Genomic DNA, 18309 nt, shown 5'->3' with positions numbered 1-18309 from the left:
CACAGACAATGGGGGCATATCGCTAGGATATGCCCCCATTGTCTGATAGGTGTGGATCTCACTGCTGGGACCCGCACCTACATTGAGAACGGAGGCCCAAAACATGTGGAGGGTGCATTGTGCATGCAAAGCCGCCCTCCATTAATTTCTGTAGGGTCACCGAAAATAGCCGAGCGCTGGCTCGACTATTTCTGTCGGCCAGATAGAAATGAATGGGAGCTGTGGCCACACAAGTGCTGTGTGCTCCCATTCACTTGTACAGGGAGAGTGCTTGGCGGTGGGAAACTGTGGTCCTCCAGCCACCACTCTTCCCGCTCTGTTCTTTGCGTAGGTGTGGGTCCCAGAGGTAGGACCCAAAAATATCAGACAATGGGGGCATATCCTAGTGATATGCCCCCATTGTCTGTGATGGGAATGCCCCTTTAAGTGTCTAAGTTTGTGCTTAAGTGTATAAGTTGTGAGTTTTGTAAGATAACGTACAATAAACACAGACAAATATCAATTGAATCAAAATGTAATTTTTCCACTGAAAGGAACAGATTAGGAAAATGCTCTTCAGAAAGAACAAAAATCACATTAAAAGAGTCTGCATTATGGGTGTTAGAGTAAAACATGAAAAACTAGGATAAAACAGAAGAAAAGTAAGTTCTCAATGCATGAATAACATCATATGGAAAACAGACTTGTTGTCCAAATTCACTTGTTCGTATTCATTAAGATATATCCTAATTCAAATTCATTATAGTTTAGGCCATATCTGAAAATGTAATTCTGCTAAATAATTTCAAATTATCTTGCTACTTACTGTTTGCAGTGAACACGAAAAACCTGAACACTACATCTCAATATTTCATTGTTGATTTTACATTTATAAATACATGTTAGAATACTCGGAACATAATCCATACCACGCCATACAAGTTATTGCAAAGTCATGCCACTTAAGGGCTTTGTAGTCAGGGGAGGGGTGGTGGTGGTGCTTCTTTCCCCCTTCTTATCATAGTTGGGGGAGAAAAGAAGTTACAAGATGCATGGGTCTCAGATACACTCATGTAAAAGAGCCCTAAGGTGCTGTAAAAATAAATATAATGCACTAAATCTTGACAGCTAATTTATAAAAATAAGTTAGGAATTTTTGCTTAAAATATGTTCTTTTGATTGTATCCTCTCTCAACAAATATGTATCACAAATAAATTATTTTGTGATTCGATCAGACTTTTTTCCAAAAGTTTTAACTAACAAATATAAAGAAACATATTTAAAAATTGCTGCTATATATTATTTAATGTTTTCCAATATAGAACTGCATGATTACAAGAATGCAAATGAATGTACATGATAATTAAAAATTTTCACAAAGGAGGAATGAAGGATAAATATTTTTATACAGAGAGTGTTGGTTCTAAAAAAAATTTATGATTTTAAATTCAGTCCATTTACATGCACACGTATTGCACGCTGCACGTTTTTTTGTGAATTTCTGTGTGTCACCCTCTCATACAAATAATCATATACATATTTTTTGTTTATTGTAATCTCTCCAAGTTAAATACCTTTTTTTTTTTACTTTGAGAAAGTGGCACCTGAATATGGCATCACGTATTATGTTTTACATTAAAGATATGTGACGTAATTTTCAGTAGGAAATATAGCAATACCCTACATTAAAGTAAAACTCCAGAAAATCTGATGCCTTGTGTTATTCTTACCGCAGGGCCTGATGGGGCGGTGCATGACACAAAGAGCACCAAGTCATGTCCCTTCAGCTCCTGCACTAGGTGTACCACGAAACATCAGTTTAAACCAGTGTATTTCTATTACTTGCTCAGACAATAGTCAATGAGGTGTTAATTGTATGAAAACTGTAGAAGTTATTTAATAATGATTCAATACAAAAATGAAAAAAATATATATTGTGCTTTAATATCTCAATTTTGTTTCGCCACACTTATAAAACCAGTGGTACTTACATTATCTGATATTTTATTGCACATTTGGCAGTAGTCTTGGACATTACAGTAAAATGAGTTCCTCTTGGAGAATTTATAATAAAATATTAAAGAAGAATTTAAATTAATAAATATTTTTAGAAGATTGCGATTTAAGTTGCGCAGATATTTTACAAGCTGCAGCGATGGCTATATTAAGACTGGGGCTGCACAGTGACTTTGACTGCCACACACACATATTGACATTGCAATATAATGAAAGCGAATAGTGTAGCATTGCGACTCATTGCTGCGATCGCGACCTAACGGTCGCAAGGAATCCAATTTCCTGTGACTGTCAGGTTGCATTTGCAGCAACTTGTAAGTCCCAATGCAATTGCATTTATTTTCATTATGTTATCTAGTACAGTCTTATCGCATTTTTAGCGGTGAGATGTGTCTTGCGTCCAAAGTCTCTCCGTTGCCCTGGTTTTATACACTGAAAGTGATGGGAGGAAACAGATAAAAGGGACAGTATAGTAGGCAACTGAGAATGGCTCTTAAGGTGGCCATTAGTGTTGAGCGAGCATGCTCGGTCGAACACCAGTTCGGCTCGAGCATCGCTATGCTCAGCACATCACGGAGTTCGGCCAAACCATTCAGCTGTAAGATCTGCATAGCCAGTTACTTTAAAAAAAAAAAAAAAAAAAAAATATGAGACTACTGTACTGTACTTCTACTGAGACCTATACAGTAAAAGTCTTTAATATTTTTTTAAGCAACTGGCTGTGCTGCTATACAGTGTAGAGGTTAAAGTTCTGGGCTATGATGCAGAAGCTATTAGTTCAAATCCCATCACAAACTTTTTTAGAAATAGAGGTATATATTAAATTATACTTCTGATATATATAAATGCATATTATGTGGGAAACTACTACTGAAGTTTTAGCCATAATATATTTACATATATTAATATAATATGTATTCTAAATATATAATAATATGTCTAAATATATTATAGCTAAAAACGTATATATATATATATATATATATATATATATATATATTAAGCTTAGCCCCTATTTCTGAAAAAGTTTGTGACAGGATTTGAACTCATAGCTTCTGCATCCCAGCACAGAACTTTAAAGAGGACCTTTCACTTGTATAAGCTATGTGAACGGAGTATGCTGCCATATAGAGCGGCGCCCGGGGATCTCACTGCACTTACTATTATCCCCGGGCGCCGCTCCATTCCCCCGTTATAGGCTCCGGTACCTTTGCTTCTTAAGTTATAGTAGGCGGGTCTTCCCTTGTCCTATGGGCATCTCCTCCTAGGCTGCAGCGCTGGCCAATCGCAGCGCACAGCTCACAGCCTGGGAGTTTTTTTTCTCTCAGGCAGCGCTGCAGCCTAGGAGAAGGAGACGCCCACAGGACAAGGGAAGACCCGCCTACTATAACTTAAGAAGCAAAGGTACCGGAGCCTATAACGGGGGAATGGAGCGGCGCCCGGGGATAATAGTAAGTGCAGTGAGATCCCCGGGCGCCGCTCTATATGGCAGCATACTCCGTTCACATAGCTTATACAAGTGAAAGGCCCTCTTTAACCACTACACTATATAGCTGCATAGCCAGTCACAAAAAATAAATAAAAAATTAATAAATAAATTAACTTCTAATGTATCGTCCTCAGTAGAAGTACAATACAGTAGAGGTCTCATATTTTTATTTTTATTTTGTAACGGGCTATGCAGCTACTATAGCTGAGTGGTTAAGTGCCTTGCCTCTAATACAGAAGCTTTTCTGAAATACAGGCTAAATTAGATTTAAATACACCAAGGTGTCCCCAAGCACTGACTCCATATATGGACATAGCTATATATGGAGTCAGAGCAGGGACTTCTAAGCCGAACTAGAGTCCAGACACGGGGTGCCTGAGGTTCTGCCATTGACTTCCATTGACTTTCATTGTGCTTGTGTTCTCGGTAGCACCCGAGCATCGCAAAGTGTTCTACTCAAGCACACGAGCACTTTGGTGCTCGATCAACACTAGTGGCCATAGATATGGGACCAAGATCAATCAAACCCACCATTTTTAGAAAAGATTGGATGATCTTTTAGCCTGTGTCAGTGGAATAAAGGATTAGAATTGTTGAGGATCAACATGTCCAATCTTTTTTTCTCAAAGCAGATAAGCCACTGTCGGGCAGTGGTTGACCCCACTCCACAATTAAAAACACATACACACTTCTCTGAAACCTAGCAGGCATGTGCATGGGGAGGTCACGAGGAGCATTTACCTTGCAGTGATCGCTAAAAAAAATTGCACATTTGCAAAATTTTGGGGGGTTTTGCTTTAACTTCGTTCACTGGGCATTAATGATATGACAACCTTGTTCTGCGGATCAGCAGTACAGCAATACTAAATTTATATAGTTTATTTTTATGTTTTACTACTTTGAAAAAATAAAATTTTTCTTTGTATCGACATTTTCTGGCAGCCATAACTTTTTCTCATATTTCTGCCTAGAGAGTTGTAGGAGGGCTTGTTTTTTTTTGTGTGGGGCAAACTCATTTTTAATAGTACCATTTTGATGTACATGACTTTTTAATCACTTTTTATTATTTTTCTTTTGGGGGGACAATGTGATTAAAAAATAGTGAAACAAGCATTTTTTTTCATTATCGTGTACACTGCATAGGAAAAATTGTTTTATATTTCAATAGTTCAGAAAATTTCAAATGCAGTGATACCTGTCATGTTTGTTTCGTTTATTTTTTTAGGCAAAATTGAAAAAACAGGTACATTTAAATTTGTCTTATTTTTGAAACTTTTATGACTCTAATTATTAGTCCCCTCAGGAGACTTGAACATATGATCTTTTGATCGCTTGTACCATGGACCACAATAGCATTATATTCTAATACTCTGCCTGAGAAGCTATGCCTCAGGCATAACTTTTCAGGCAGTTAGCCATGACAGGGCTGGGAACTTCCCTAAATAGCAGAGGGAGCCCCTTCCCTCTGCTTACCCCACAGATGAAGTGATGGTTATTGATTGTAACATTTGCTGGATTAAATGAGTGGAATCTGCATCAGTGCGTGAGCCTATATTCCTTACACTGCACCACAACGTAACTGTATGTCATGGTGCAGATAAGGGTTAAACTACAGAATATTTTTCTCACTATCCAGAAAATATTTAAGGTATTCTTTTTAACATTTCTACACAATTATCTTATAGTTGGGGGTATTTTTTATTTTACCTATATTTTCTAATGCAATTCTATTTTTATTCAAGAAACAATTAGATTAATTATTTGATTCCAAATAAAGGAATAAATGGCTATAAATATTTAAAATATATGATACTGTGAAGCCAGTGTGTCCTATACAGAGATTTAAGAGTCAGAAAGAGAAAAATCAGGAAAGGAAAACAGAACACAGACATGCAAGACGGCATTAGTTTTAGCTTTTGTTTAATAGACTTTTCAGGCTTCTCTCCACGGCCTCATCCAGTTCCTCTTCAAGCTCTTCTTTCTTTGACATAGCTAATTTTGACTGGTAATCTCTAACTATTTGGTCTATGTAGGGAGCACTTTGAGTTCCATGCAGCATCAGGGTCCATTCTTTAAGAACACCTTTCTGTGGCATGCTCCCAACAAACCCAATCTCAAGAACCCAAGTACCTCTTGGGTCCTCTCCCCATGTGTGTGTGGTCATGAAGGGCCATTTATCAAACCCCACTTTGGAATCATCATCCCTAGGACGACGACTCAGCAAGATGGACTTGGTTCCCATTGGTGATGTCATGTTGATGTTCAGGTCACCACGCCTTGTGGAGTTTACAGTTATTACAGCCTGGACATGTTCAAGGTATCGTACAAAGTTTTCCTTGCCTTCACATGCATCTGTTGTAAGGGTTAGAACCAATTTTCCATCTGGAGGTATTTTCCTGTTAAAAAAAATAAATAATAAAACAGAAAAAAAAGAATAAAAACAGAAAAAAGACAACATTAGATAACAGTTATTACAGTAGCCACCCTAAGAATATTTTTTTTTTTAAAGATTAGGTGAGATGTATGAGGCTTGGATAAACATTCACTTAATTCTGAGCAAAGAATGAAAAAAAAGATTTGAATCTACTTCTGTCTTCTGTTCATTTTGGCCTTTTTCTTAAAAATTGTGTCTACCCTTGAATACCATCTTATGCTTAATTTAATAAGTTCAACATTTTGCTCAAATTCATTTCTTAATATATATTTTTTGTAGTCGTCGATCCTTTATTTTACTGATACAAAGTTGCAAGAACCCAGCATAGACAGAGATAAATTTCTAGTTGCCTGCAGACAGCACTACAGGAGCTTATACACATACTGCATACAAATTAGACATTGAACTAAATAATAAATCAGTATGCTGCAAGCTTCTTAGCTCCCCTAGTGGTTGCTGCCAGCAGACAGATTGTATCATTTATTCTTTAATTATGTGAAAGGAAATGGGGTATTTGGAGCTGTCTAAGGGAAAAACAGAGTTCCAGCTAGCTATAAAGCTATATTAGACAATTTAGAAGCACAGTATGCTGGACCCAAACACAACATGCTGATGGACATTCACTTAAAAGCATGTTTGGGTTTTGTACTGTAAAAAGACAAGGAAGAAGAGACAGGAAAACAATTGAAAAATACAAGCCTTCCTAATCTTGAACTGATCAAACAGATTCAATATCTGTCGGCCGAAAGATTGGCCGACAGATATCCCTCCCAACTACCCCAAATACAATTAAGTTAATTTCATTTTGAAGACGCGTGTATGCGCTCTCAGTGGCTGACTTATCTTCCCACAGAATAAATTCAGTCACCTATCCTTCTTTCCCCGAACATCAACTGTCAGAGGAGAGTCAGGAGCTCCCCATACACATTAGACTGATGGCTGAACCCACCGTTTTTGGCTAGTTTGGCTGACAATACGCTAATGTGTATGGGTGCCTTTATAAAATACATTGGCAGTCAGGGCACTTTGATTTCCTCCATACTCTAGTGAGTGGACAACCTCAGGTCTATAAGTCACGGAAAATGTCTGTACCTAACACATATGTGACTTATATAGTTTGTGGCTGCAACACAATGGACTATTTTTAGTGTGGCAGTGCAGTCTGTGTCAGTGTCAGGGTATGACAACTCAGTAACATGCACACAGAGGAATGGTGTAGCCCTAAAACTTCCCAGACCGACAATCACTGCCTACTTACATGGTCACCCTACGCAGTGACCACACAACTGGTTGACGGTCCCTTTACTAAGTGAGGGAGCGACTCACAGACAGGGAAAAAACAAACACAATAACAGTAGTCGTACAGTACCAGGGTCAAAAACGAGTCAGTCAACAAACTACCAAGGACGCCAAAAGAAAACGAGGAAGCCAGACACACCAGAACTCAAAAACCAGGAGAGCAATAAGACCAAATCATTAGAAACCATAAAATGTAGTCACAATACCAGATGCAGAGGTCCAGTCAAAGTAAAGCGCAATACCACAAGAGAACAGCAGGGGGAGCCAGAGGAATTTCACCGGCATCAGTACTCTGCAAATGCCAACCTTTATACTGAGAAGAGGCAGCTCACACCGGGATGTTTGTACGCTGGGCAGAGCTGCTGCCCATGCACCCTGATCTCACCCTCACTAGTCCAGGTCTCCGAGGGCCTGCCCACACTCCCTGTTCCCCCCGGCAACCAGACTCTGCTGCAAGAGGACATAGACAAGGTGACAGCTGGAGACAGTTGTTTCCAAAAGTCTCCAGGTAGCGGGGCTTAGCAGGAAGAGACAGTGGCCCACTGGATTTACAAAAATTTAGACTAGAAACTGGATTGGGTTACAGTTCAAGCCTACACCAGCCCATAGTTGGCATAGATTTGAGTTTATGGCACACAGAGAGCGAGAGATGTGCCTAATGCTTTAGGAGACATGTGCCTCTTAATAAACCAGACACATCTCACTCCAGCACACAGGAGATAGAGACTGGTTTAGAAAATGCCAGTCTTGATAAATCTCCCCTATGACTTTAGGTATGCACTGCCGTATGCTAAGTATTTACTACCCAAAGAAAGTTATTCAGTGACACATCCATTACTAAATTGTTCAGGATGATGAAATGATGGTGAAATGCTAAAACCTAATGATAATTCCTATGGGCGTAAAATTGGCTGCAGCAGTGGTTGTTACCCAGCTTTCCTCGCTTTCCTCGAAATTGGCCTCTTCCATCATGCAGTGAAACATTATAAAAAGTGAGGCTGGACTGGGACTTTAGTAAGGGGAGGCCAACATGATGGGTTTTGGGGCAAAGGTCCGGCCAGCAAAGGGTTGAAGGAGAAGTTAGAGGGGGTGGGGCTGCGGGCGGATTTAGGTTTTATAAGGGTGCGAGCGTAGAGGGGCCGGCGCCATTTTAATTTGACCAGGAGCGGGAACTGCAGGCTTACATTCTCTTGAGGATGTCCCAAGGCAGTGGAGGAGGTGTTGAAACAAATGCGGGCGGCAGCAGAGGCCGGTGGTCCGACATGGGTACAGGAGCAGGTAGAAGCCCTGTTGCATGGGGAGGCGGCGGGGATCGCTAGCCCGCAGCCATGCGCAAGACTGCCGCGGCGGGTACGGCCGCCGGCGCGCCTTAGCCCAGGGTCGTCGCCGGGTCAGGAGCCCCTCAGGGGAGACTACAGACGGGCACCTTCAATGGCCTCCCATCGTGGGAGGAATCCAAACAGTCTGGGGGGACCCAGTTCAGGGCAAGGGGGCCAGTCCCCCATCCCCAGTGGCGAGCAGCATGGGTGCAGGAGCAGGAATTGCAGGCTCCCCCCCCCCTGCGGGGTGGCTGGGAGGCCTGCTCAGTGTGGGAGAGGGAGCAACAGCAGTGGAGATGAAGGCTGTGCACAGTGAGGCCAGGGGCATACACAGGCCTCTCCATTCAGATGGACAGATTGGTGTTGGTCCCGCCCACGTGGAGGAAGAAGAAAGATCCTGGTCAGCAAGGAGCGCATCCAGCATGGCGGAGGTTGGGATACAGTTAGCCAGCAGTGTGACGACGTCCAGAAGTAATGCATCTGTGGGGTCCAGTGACAAGCGGCTGGAATCAGGACCAACGGCTGCGGGGTTCACAGTGCCCGGGCAGCCAGGTGAGACCGCATTGGGGTCACTATGTTCACTAGTTAACTGCCCAGGGGCGGGCGGGTTTGGGGGGCCGCAAAAAAAAAATTAATTGGGGGTTTGGAGCAATTATTGTGTGGGTTGGTGGGTTGGGGTTCTGGGTTAGGGGTGTCAGGTGCAGCTTCGCTACAGGCATGGGGTGTTGGTATAGGGGTCAGTGGTGCGGCAGGGTGGTCGGCACCTAGGGCTGGGGGTTCGGTATCAGTACAAACTCAGGCAGGCTAGCAGGATGACAGGCCTAGGGTGGACGATGTGGCGAGAGGGGAAGTGTATGTCTGCTTTGAAGGCCCATTAGGCACGCATTTGAAGCAGGAGGTGCGGGAGTGGATTTGGAAAGGGAATATGTAGATATTAGTTCTCTTCTCCCCTTAGAGCGTTTTAATTTAGATAGGAGTAAGAAGGATGAGGGTAAAAAGGAGGATGAGGAAAAGCATCAGTATCGTTTGATCCCGCGCACTTTCGCGAATTGGTTGCAGGCATTCGCTATTTTATCAAGTGTGATTGGGGAAAAGTTGCTGGAATGTTGTTCGGCGCTTTTCTGCCATTTGGATGCGATAGGGGAGGCTTACAGGGTCTATGGGGGTTTGGGTTGGCTCGGGTATGGCGAGCAATTTAGACAGAGGAAGGCAGTCTGCCCTAGCATTCGGTGGGACCACAAGGACATTGGGTTGTGGATGAGGGTCATGGCGGCGGTGAGGCCTAGGCAGTCCGTTCGGGGGGAAACCGGGGGGGGGGGGGGGGTCGAATCAGTCCAGTTTTGCAGCGGCATCTTCCAAGGGCTTGTTCTTCCTGTTTAACGAAGGGAGCTGCAAGTTTGGGGCTAAATGCAAATTCAAGCATGAGTGTTCATTATGCGGAGGAAGTCATGGGGCCAACCGCTGCTTAAAGGGTGGCAGACGAAAAGGGGGTGAGTCCTCTGCAAAAGGAACTGACTCCAGTTCGGGTGGAAAGGATGGAACGGTATCTAAGTAGATACCCTGATCAGCAAGCGGCAGACTTCTTAAGGAGTGGTTTCACGTGGGGGTTTAGTATCCCGTCGACTTCGTTGCTGGTAGTTGCTGTTAGAAAAAAACTGCGCTCGGCGTTAGAGCACCCGAAGGTGGTGTCCGATAAATTGGCTAAGGAAGTTGCGTTGGGGCGGATGGATGGGATTTTTTCGGATCCAACATTGGGTAACTTACGGGTTTCCCTGTTGGGGGTAGTGCCCAAAAAGGAGCCAAATAAATTTCGGCTCATTCACCATTTATTGTTTCCAAAAGGGGCGTCGGTCAATGAGAGTATAGATCCTGAGCTTTGTTCTGTGGTATATACTTCCTTTGACGCGGATTTGGCTTGGGTGCGAAAATTGGGTTCGGGGACCTTATTGGCAAAAAAGGACATTGAGGCGGCATTTCATCTTTTACCCGTTAACCCAGATAGTTTACATTTGTTGGGTTGCTTTTAGGATGGTGGGTATTTTGATGATAGGTGTTTGCCGATGGGCTGCTCGGTGTCGTGCGCATATTTCGAAGCGTTTAGTTCCTTCCTGGAATGGGTGATGGTGGATGTGTCAGGGTGTTCTTCCATTATACATTTTCTAGACGATTTTCTCTGTTTAGGTCCGGCGGGGTCGCGGGTTTGTTCGTTATTGTTGTCGACGTTACAGTCGGTTTTTGAGTCGTTTGGGGTGCCGCTAGCGGAAGGGAAGAAGGTGGGTCCGACTACAGAATGAGTTTTTTAGGTATAGTCATAGATACAGTGAAAATGGAGTGCCGGCTGCCAGAGGACAAGGTGAGGGATTTGAGGGATGTGGTGGAGAAAGCGCTGGGGCACCAAAAATACGATTGAGGGATTTACAATCCCTGTTGGGGAAGTTGAATTTTGCTTGTTGGATTATCCCGATGGGTCAGATTTTTTGTCTGCCACAGCGGGGGTGGTTGCTCCACATCTTTTTATTAGGTTAGGTCGGGAATTGAAGGGCGACTTAGCGGTGTGGGAGGGTTTTTTGAGGTAATTTAATGGCAGAGCGTTGGTTATGGGGGATACCATTGACATTTTTGATTTTAAGTTATTTTCGGATGCAGCGGGGGGTGGTGGTTACGGGGTGTATTGTCACGGGCAGTGGTGTGCAGGGAGATGGCCGGAGTCTTAGGTTTTAAGAGGTTGGGTGTGGAATTTGGCTCTTATAGAGCTCTTTCCGATAGTCTTGGTAGTCGAGCTATGGGGTGAGAAATTTAGAAATAAGAAGATTTGTTTTCATTGCGACAATCTGGGGGTGGTGCAAGCGATCAATGGTTTGACTGCTTTATCACCTCCAGTGGTTCGGTTATTACAACATTTGGTTACGTTGTCTATCGCTTAATGCTTGGATTGTGCCTGGGGTTTCTAATAGCATTGCGGATGCACTTTCTCGTTCGCAGTGGGAGCGGTTTTGGCAGCTGGCCCCAGAGGCGGATACAGAAGGTTTGGTGTGTCCGGAGTCCCTGTGGGAGCTCCTGGAGGTACAGTAGAGGGTCTTTTGCAGGACTCCTTGAGTGCGGGTACATGGGCACCTTATCGTAAGGCGTGGCGCAATTGGGAACAGTGGTGTGAGGAATTGGGAGTGAGGGTGGATGAAGGGGAAATACCATTGTTATTATTTTTGGGAAATGCCAGAGAACAAGGCTGGTCGGTGGCGCAGCTGAATAGTTGTATGGCGGGTTTGGCTTTTGGCTTTAAATTATGGGGTTTACCGGATGTTACTAAAACCTTTCTGGTTCGGCAAGTATCGAGGGGTTAGAGAAGGGGGAAGCGAGCAGAGGTTAGAAGGAGGCCTGTGTCATTTGCACTGCTGTTACGGATTGGTTTTCATGTGGGTTTGGTGTGCAGGTCAGCAAGCAAAGTGCAGTTATTTAAATTTGCGTTTTCACTGGAGTTTTTCGGTGTGTTTAGATTGAGTGAGTTAGTGTGCAAATATGTTCGGTGTGCAGGTGGTTTGAATGGAGAGGATGTAGACCTTTATCATGACAGGGTCATGGTACTGATTCAAGTATCTAAAACAGATATCCTTAGATTGTGAGCCCCATTGGGGACAGTTGCATGCTAATGTCTGTAAAGCGCTGTGGAATATAGCAGCGCTATATAAGTGCATAAAATAAAAAAATAAATAAATATGGAGGGTAGAGGTTGCAGTGTTAGTTTATTTGTGGTTCCTGGGTGCTTGTTATGTCCGGTTAGGTGTTTGCAGGAATAAAGGAGGGGCACAAGTTCTGTGGGTGGCCCCCTGCTTAGGCATGAAGATGGGTCGTTCTTGTTGCGTTCAGTTCGTGGCAGTTTTTAAGAAGTGCTTGCGAGTTTTGGGAATGGATTCAAGGGATTTCATGGGTCATTTCTTCAGGATCGGTGCAGCAACTGAAGCAGCTAGGCTAGATATAAGCAACAAAGTAATTAAAAGGATTGCTAAATGGAAATCAGCCCGTTTCAAGTCATATGTTAGGTTAGGGGAATAGTAATCGTTAAGTGGTGTTGTTGTTTAATCTGGCTCTTTTTTTGTTTTTTTGCGTTTCAGGGGGTCACACGGCGCTGGTTTGGATTCTAGGGCACTCGTTTGTTTTTTGAGGTGCTCTGAGGGCAGATGTGCGGCCGAACGGGTGCCAATTGGTTTTTGAGAGGTATGTCGCAGTAGTAAGGTGGCTCGAGTCCAGAGGCATGTTATAGGGTAGTGTCTTGCAGGAAGTGCATGGTTTTGCACATTTAGATCGCCCCCTGACATCTTAGTGTTACATGTCGGGGGAAATGACTTGCGGCCGTGTAGGGAGCTGATCAGGGACATAAAGTTTGATCTATTGCGTTTGTGGTCCTTTTCTTGGCTCTGGTAACAGTGTGGTCGAATATAGTGCCTTGTAAGAGTTGGCGGGAGGCGAGATCAGTGGAGCGCATTAATAAGGCGAGAATAAAGGCAAACAGGGCAATTGGGAGGTTCATGGCCAGGAACGGGGCTGTGGCGGTCAGGCATTCCGAGTTGGAGTCAGGTAGTGGTGGATTTTGGAGAGCTGATGGAGTGCACCTCAATGCAGTGGTTATCAACCTGTGGTCCCTGGGTCTGCAGGGAGGTACTGAGAGGGCGTTAAAGTTGTGGAGGAACGCGCAAGCTTGTGGGTAGTAGGGTTCAAGCTGTGCATTGTTGGTGGTGAGAGGTCCTCGTAGCTGGTGGTTTGGGATGGTACTGGATAATGGTAGGGCCTCAATGGTGGGTCTGGACTCTCATAGTTGGGCAATTGGTTGGTTCGGGGTGGCGTCCATCAGTTGGTGTCTCCGAGCTGGCGTTCTACGGCTGGAGGCAAGATGGAATTGCCATATTGGTTTTCATGGATGATAATTTTGGGGCTTCTAGGACCTCCCTCGTCAGGGTTATTTAATGTGATTTATGTTTTGTATTTATTATTACAGTTCACATCACAGTTTTTTTTCCATTTTTCTGATCTGTCAGAATAACAGGAAATCTTTATTTTGAGCATCCGTTGTGCTCATTTTGCATCCATTTTTGCCAGTTCTGTCAGAGATCCGTTATTTTAGATGAGAGAAAAAGTCCACCACGCAAGACTTCTTTTCCCATTTAAAATAACTATCTCTGACTGAACTGAGAAAAACAAACGAAAAATAAACACAGCGGATCCTCAAAATACAGGGGCATTTTTTTTTCCTGTTCTTCTGACGGATCAGAAGAATGGAAAACAAAACGGTGATGCGAACCCGGCCTTAGAGGTTGTCCTTTTTGCATCATTTTATCATGCTGCTCTTACATTGCATACAGCCATTTCTCCTGTTTCTTTTATTATTTTCCTGTATTCTAGAAGATTGAGCATTTGACACATAATTACACGTTACATATTGTATGAGTTGGAGTATAATCTTCTTTTCCGCAATACATTTTCCTGTTTATAATCCTAGCAATGATGAAATAAGCATTTTAAATATTAATGGAGCAGCTGACAACACTGGTTGCAGACACTGAAGGCTACCCAGCTTCTCCGCACTAATTGACAGGGTTGCCAAGGTGCACAACAGAGGAGGCCGAATTGAGGAGACTATATATAGAATCTGCTCTGCAAGTCTATGAGGAGGGGAAAAACAATTATCCATAGTATGACTGAATCAAATGTTAATGGAAGCTGCAATGTAATTCCCTGGAGCCAGGATTTTAAGTACTCGGAGTAAATAATACAGGTTTATGAGATAAAATTTCACTAAAAGAATTTAAGCAAATTATTAGGTATTACTGGGTAATGTACTATTACAATGTGACCTTTTTGCACAGGCAGCTATAGCAGTCCATTAAAGCCCCCCCCCCCCCTTCTCCCCTCTAAACTATAATTTATAATGCTCTATATCCATGTATAACCAGATGAAGTGGACAGCTAGGAGATGCTGAGTAAGGACAACCCTATCTCTTAGGGGACTGTACTCTTAAAGTGACTCTCAAGAACCATACTTAACAATAAAGTACTTTGTGCATGAGTCCTTATGAGGTTCAGCGCAGGTAATGCCTAGCAAGCATGTAGCCACGTTTTGGTGGTCCACCCCCTTTGTCAAGCATGATGCTCGCCTCCATCTTGATTGTAGATTCAGCGCACAAATCTTGAGAGGCGCACAATGACATCATCACATTGGCCGGCGTGGTGACGTCATATGTTAACATGCATGAGATTTTGTGCAGGCTCTTTAATCAAGATGGCGATGACAGGCCTTTTGCACTCAGATAAGTTGAGTATGATTTTTTTTTACCCCTTTTCAGGGAAAATTAATTCATTTCCACGAAGCACGAGGAAATTCGGCTACATGGCAAATCAAATTTTCTCTGAAATTTGGATCAAAGTCCGCTTCGGACAGTTCGATTCGCTCAACACTAACTGTTAACATACTGGAGGAGATTTATCAAAACTAGTATAAAGGAAAAATGGCTTAGTTGTCCATAGCAACCAGATTCCACTTTTCATTACTAAAAAGGAGTTCTGAAGAATGATAGGTGAAATCTGATTGGTAAGCCAGTTTCCTTTACACTAGTTTTGATAAATCTCCCCCACCATCTTTAACATTGTAAATTATGTTCTTGAGAGTACAATTCTTATTTTAATTAAAGGGGTTGTCTCACTTCAGTAAGTGGCATTTAGTATGTAGAGAAAGTTAATGCAAGCCACTTACTAATGTATTGTTATTATCCATATTGCTTCCTTTGCTGACTGGATTCATTTTTACATCACATTTTACTCTGCTCGTTTCCATGGTTACAGACCACCCTGCAATCCAGCAGCGGTGGCCATGCTTGCACAATATAGGAAAAAAACTAGCCTATGTGCGCTCCCATGGTCCCGGCCACCAGAGACAATGACGATTTTTCCTATAGTGTGCAAGCACGACCACCACTGATGGATTTGGTGGTCTGTAACCATGGAAACGAGCAGTGTATAATGTGATGGAAAAATGAATCCAGCCAGCAAAGGAAGCAATATGGACAGTCACAATACATTAGTGAGTGGCTTGTATTAACTTTCTCTACATGATAAATACCACTTGCTGAAGTGAGACAACGCCTTTAACCTTTTAGAGAAAGGCTATACATTTTCTCACCTGCTGACCACCAGTGAGATCTCACTACATGATGATATTAGAGTTTTTATTTATATAGCCAGAATTGTATATTTAATGTGATCACTCTAGTCTGCTTTCTTACAGAGTTGCTCTCCTCTATGGCTGCAGATGGCTTACTAGCCTGCAGGCTAAGACTTGGGCCATCAAGCTCTGCATCCTCTATGGCAACACCAGTGCAATTTTTGGGGTTTTCACCTAATTAGCTTGCATGACAAGTCAAAAAGATGTAAACAAATTAATGGGGAATTCCTAGTTGTTGGGCATCATTGCGTCCCATTCACAAGGTACGACCACACTATATGTTCGTGTGGTGCTTGCCTCGCTGCATATGAGCACCGTGCGGTCGTAGGGCTCTAATTAAACTAATGAGACTACACGTTATTTATTGTTAATGGCCACACAGTATTGAAGGTGTTGCACAGCCATTAGCAATGCTGACCGACTAGACCAGGGATGGCCAACCTGAGGTTCTCCAACTGTTGCAAAACTACAACTCCCAGCATGCCCAGACTGCCTACAGCTATCAGCCTACAGCAAAGCATGGTGGGAGTTGTAGTTTTGCAACACCTAGAGTGCCATCCCTTGACTAGACAGTGCAGTCTTATTAGTTTAATTAGAGTCATATGGCTGAGTGGTAATCGACCGCTTAGTGTGAGACTCCATTGAAGCGGTGGGTGTTTCTCTGCTTTGACATGAATGTGAAATACCAATTATTTTCTCCTGGAACCATGTCATCATGAATTAAAAACATATTTTATTGACATTGTCATAAAACATAATTATAGAGACCCCTTTAACTCTACTGTGCCTGGAAAGCGTTTTAATTTGTGCCAGAATTTGTGAAACAAGCTTGTTGCACCAAATATATGACGTCTATTCACCACAATATTCCTTCCTTCATGACATGCTCGACACAAGAACTTTTGTTCCAAAATTTTATGTAGAAACCTATTGTGCATCTTGCTCATGCGCAGGCATAGGCAATTTTTGCCAAATGTTTAAATGTTTTGGACAAGAGCTATACAAGCTCCAAGGTAATATATAGTGTTGAGCGAATCGGTGTACCCGAAGTGGACTTCCATCCGAATTTCAGGGAAAATTTAATTTGCTGCGAAGCCGAATTTCCATGTGCTTAGTGGTATCTAATTAATTTTCCCTGAAATGGTGGTAAAAATAAGAAAAATCATACTCACCTCATCCATTTGAGCGTGAAGAGACCATCGGGCCATCTTGCTTGAAGATCCCGCACAAAATCTCATGTGAGGTGATGTATGACTTCCCCATACCGTCCAGCATGATGACGTCATCACGCACCACGCATAATTTCGTGCTGGATCTTCAAGCAAGATGCCTCGGCGACCTCTTTATGCTCAAATAGATGAGATACAGTTGCCAGAAAAAGTATGTGAACCCTTTGGAATGATATGGATTTCTGCACAAATTGGTCATAAAATGTGATCTGATCTTCATCTAAGTCACAACAATAGACAATCACAGTCTGCTTAAACTAATAACACACAAATAATTAAATGTTACTATGTTTGTATTGAACACACCATGTAAACATTCACAGTGCAGGTGGAAAAAGTATGTGAACCCCTAGACTAATGACATCTCCAAGAGCTAATTGGAGTGAGGTGTCAGCCAACTGGAGTCCAATCAATGAGATGAGATTGGAGGTGTTGGTTACAGCTGCCCTGCCCTATAATAAACACACACCAGTTCTGGGTTTCCTTTCCACAAGAAGCATTGCCTGTTGTGAATGATGCCTCGCACAAAAGAGCTCTCAGAAGACCTACGATTAATAATTGTTGACTTGCATAAAGCTGGAAAGGGTTATAAAAGTATCTCCAAAAGCCTTGCTGTTCATCAGTCTACGGTAAGACAAATTGTCTATAAATAAAGTTCAGCACTGCTGCTACTCTCCCTAGGAGTGGCCATTCTGTAAAGATGACTGCAAGAGCACAGCGCAGACTGCTCAATGAGGTGAAGAAGAATCCTAGAGTGTCAGCTAAAGACTTACAAAAGTCTCTGGCATATGCTAACATCCCTGATAGCGAATCTACGATACGTAAAAATCTAAACAACAATGGATTTCATAGGAGGATACCACAGAGGAAGCCACTGCTGTCCAAAAATAACATTGCTGCACGTTTACAGTTTGCACAAGAGCACCTGGATGTTCCACAGCAGTACGGGCAAAATATTCTGTGGACAGATGAAACCAAAGTTGAGTTGTTTGGAAGAAACACACAACACTATGTGTGGAGAAAAATAGGCATAGCACACCAACATCAAAACCTCATCAAACTGTGAAGTATGGTGGCGGGGGCATCATGGTTTGGGGCTGCTTTGCTGCGTCAGGGCCTGGACGGATTGCTATCATCGAAGGAAAAATTAATTCCCAAGTTTATCAAGACATTTTGCAGGAGAACTTAAGACCATCTGTCCACCAGCTGAAGCTCAACAGAAGATGGATGTTGCAAAAGGACAACGACCCAAAGCATAGAAGTAAATCAACAACAGAATGGCTTAAACAGAAGAAAATACGCCTTCTAGAGTGGCCCAGTCAGAGTCCTGACC

At 42.8% G+C, this 18309-nt stretch overlaps 1 protein-coding gene across 2 annotated transcripts in view; it reads right to left on the bottom strand.

Moving 5' to 3' along the window:
- Positions 1-5394: 5394 nt before the first annotated feature.
- PCSK2 (proprotein convertase subtilisin/kexin type 2) overlaps positions 5395-18309 on the bottom strand; it is a 256020-nt gene continuing 243105 nt past the window's right edge. For both annotated transcript variants that reach the window (XM_044291434.1, XM_044291435.1), the window contains one exon: positions 5395-5881. In XM_044291434.1, coding sequence (XP_044147369.1) covers positions 5395-5881 — 487 coding nt within the window. The remainder of the gene's footprint in view (positions 5882-18309) is intronic.

This window comes from Bufo gargarizans, chromosome 4 (assembly GCF_014858855.1).
Source record: "Bufo gargarizans isolate SCDJY-AF-19 chromosome 4, ASM1485885v1, whole genome shotgun sequence".
In the NCBI taxonomy this organism is placed as follows: Eukaryota; Metazoa; Chordata; class Amphibia; order Anura; family Bufonidae; genus Bufo; species Bufo gargarizans.
Note: the sequence above shows the minus strand (reverse complement) of the source record. Positions and strands in the feature narration are given on the sequence as shown.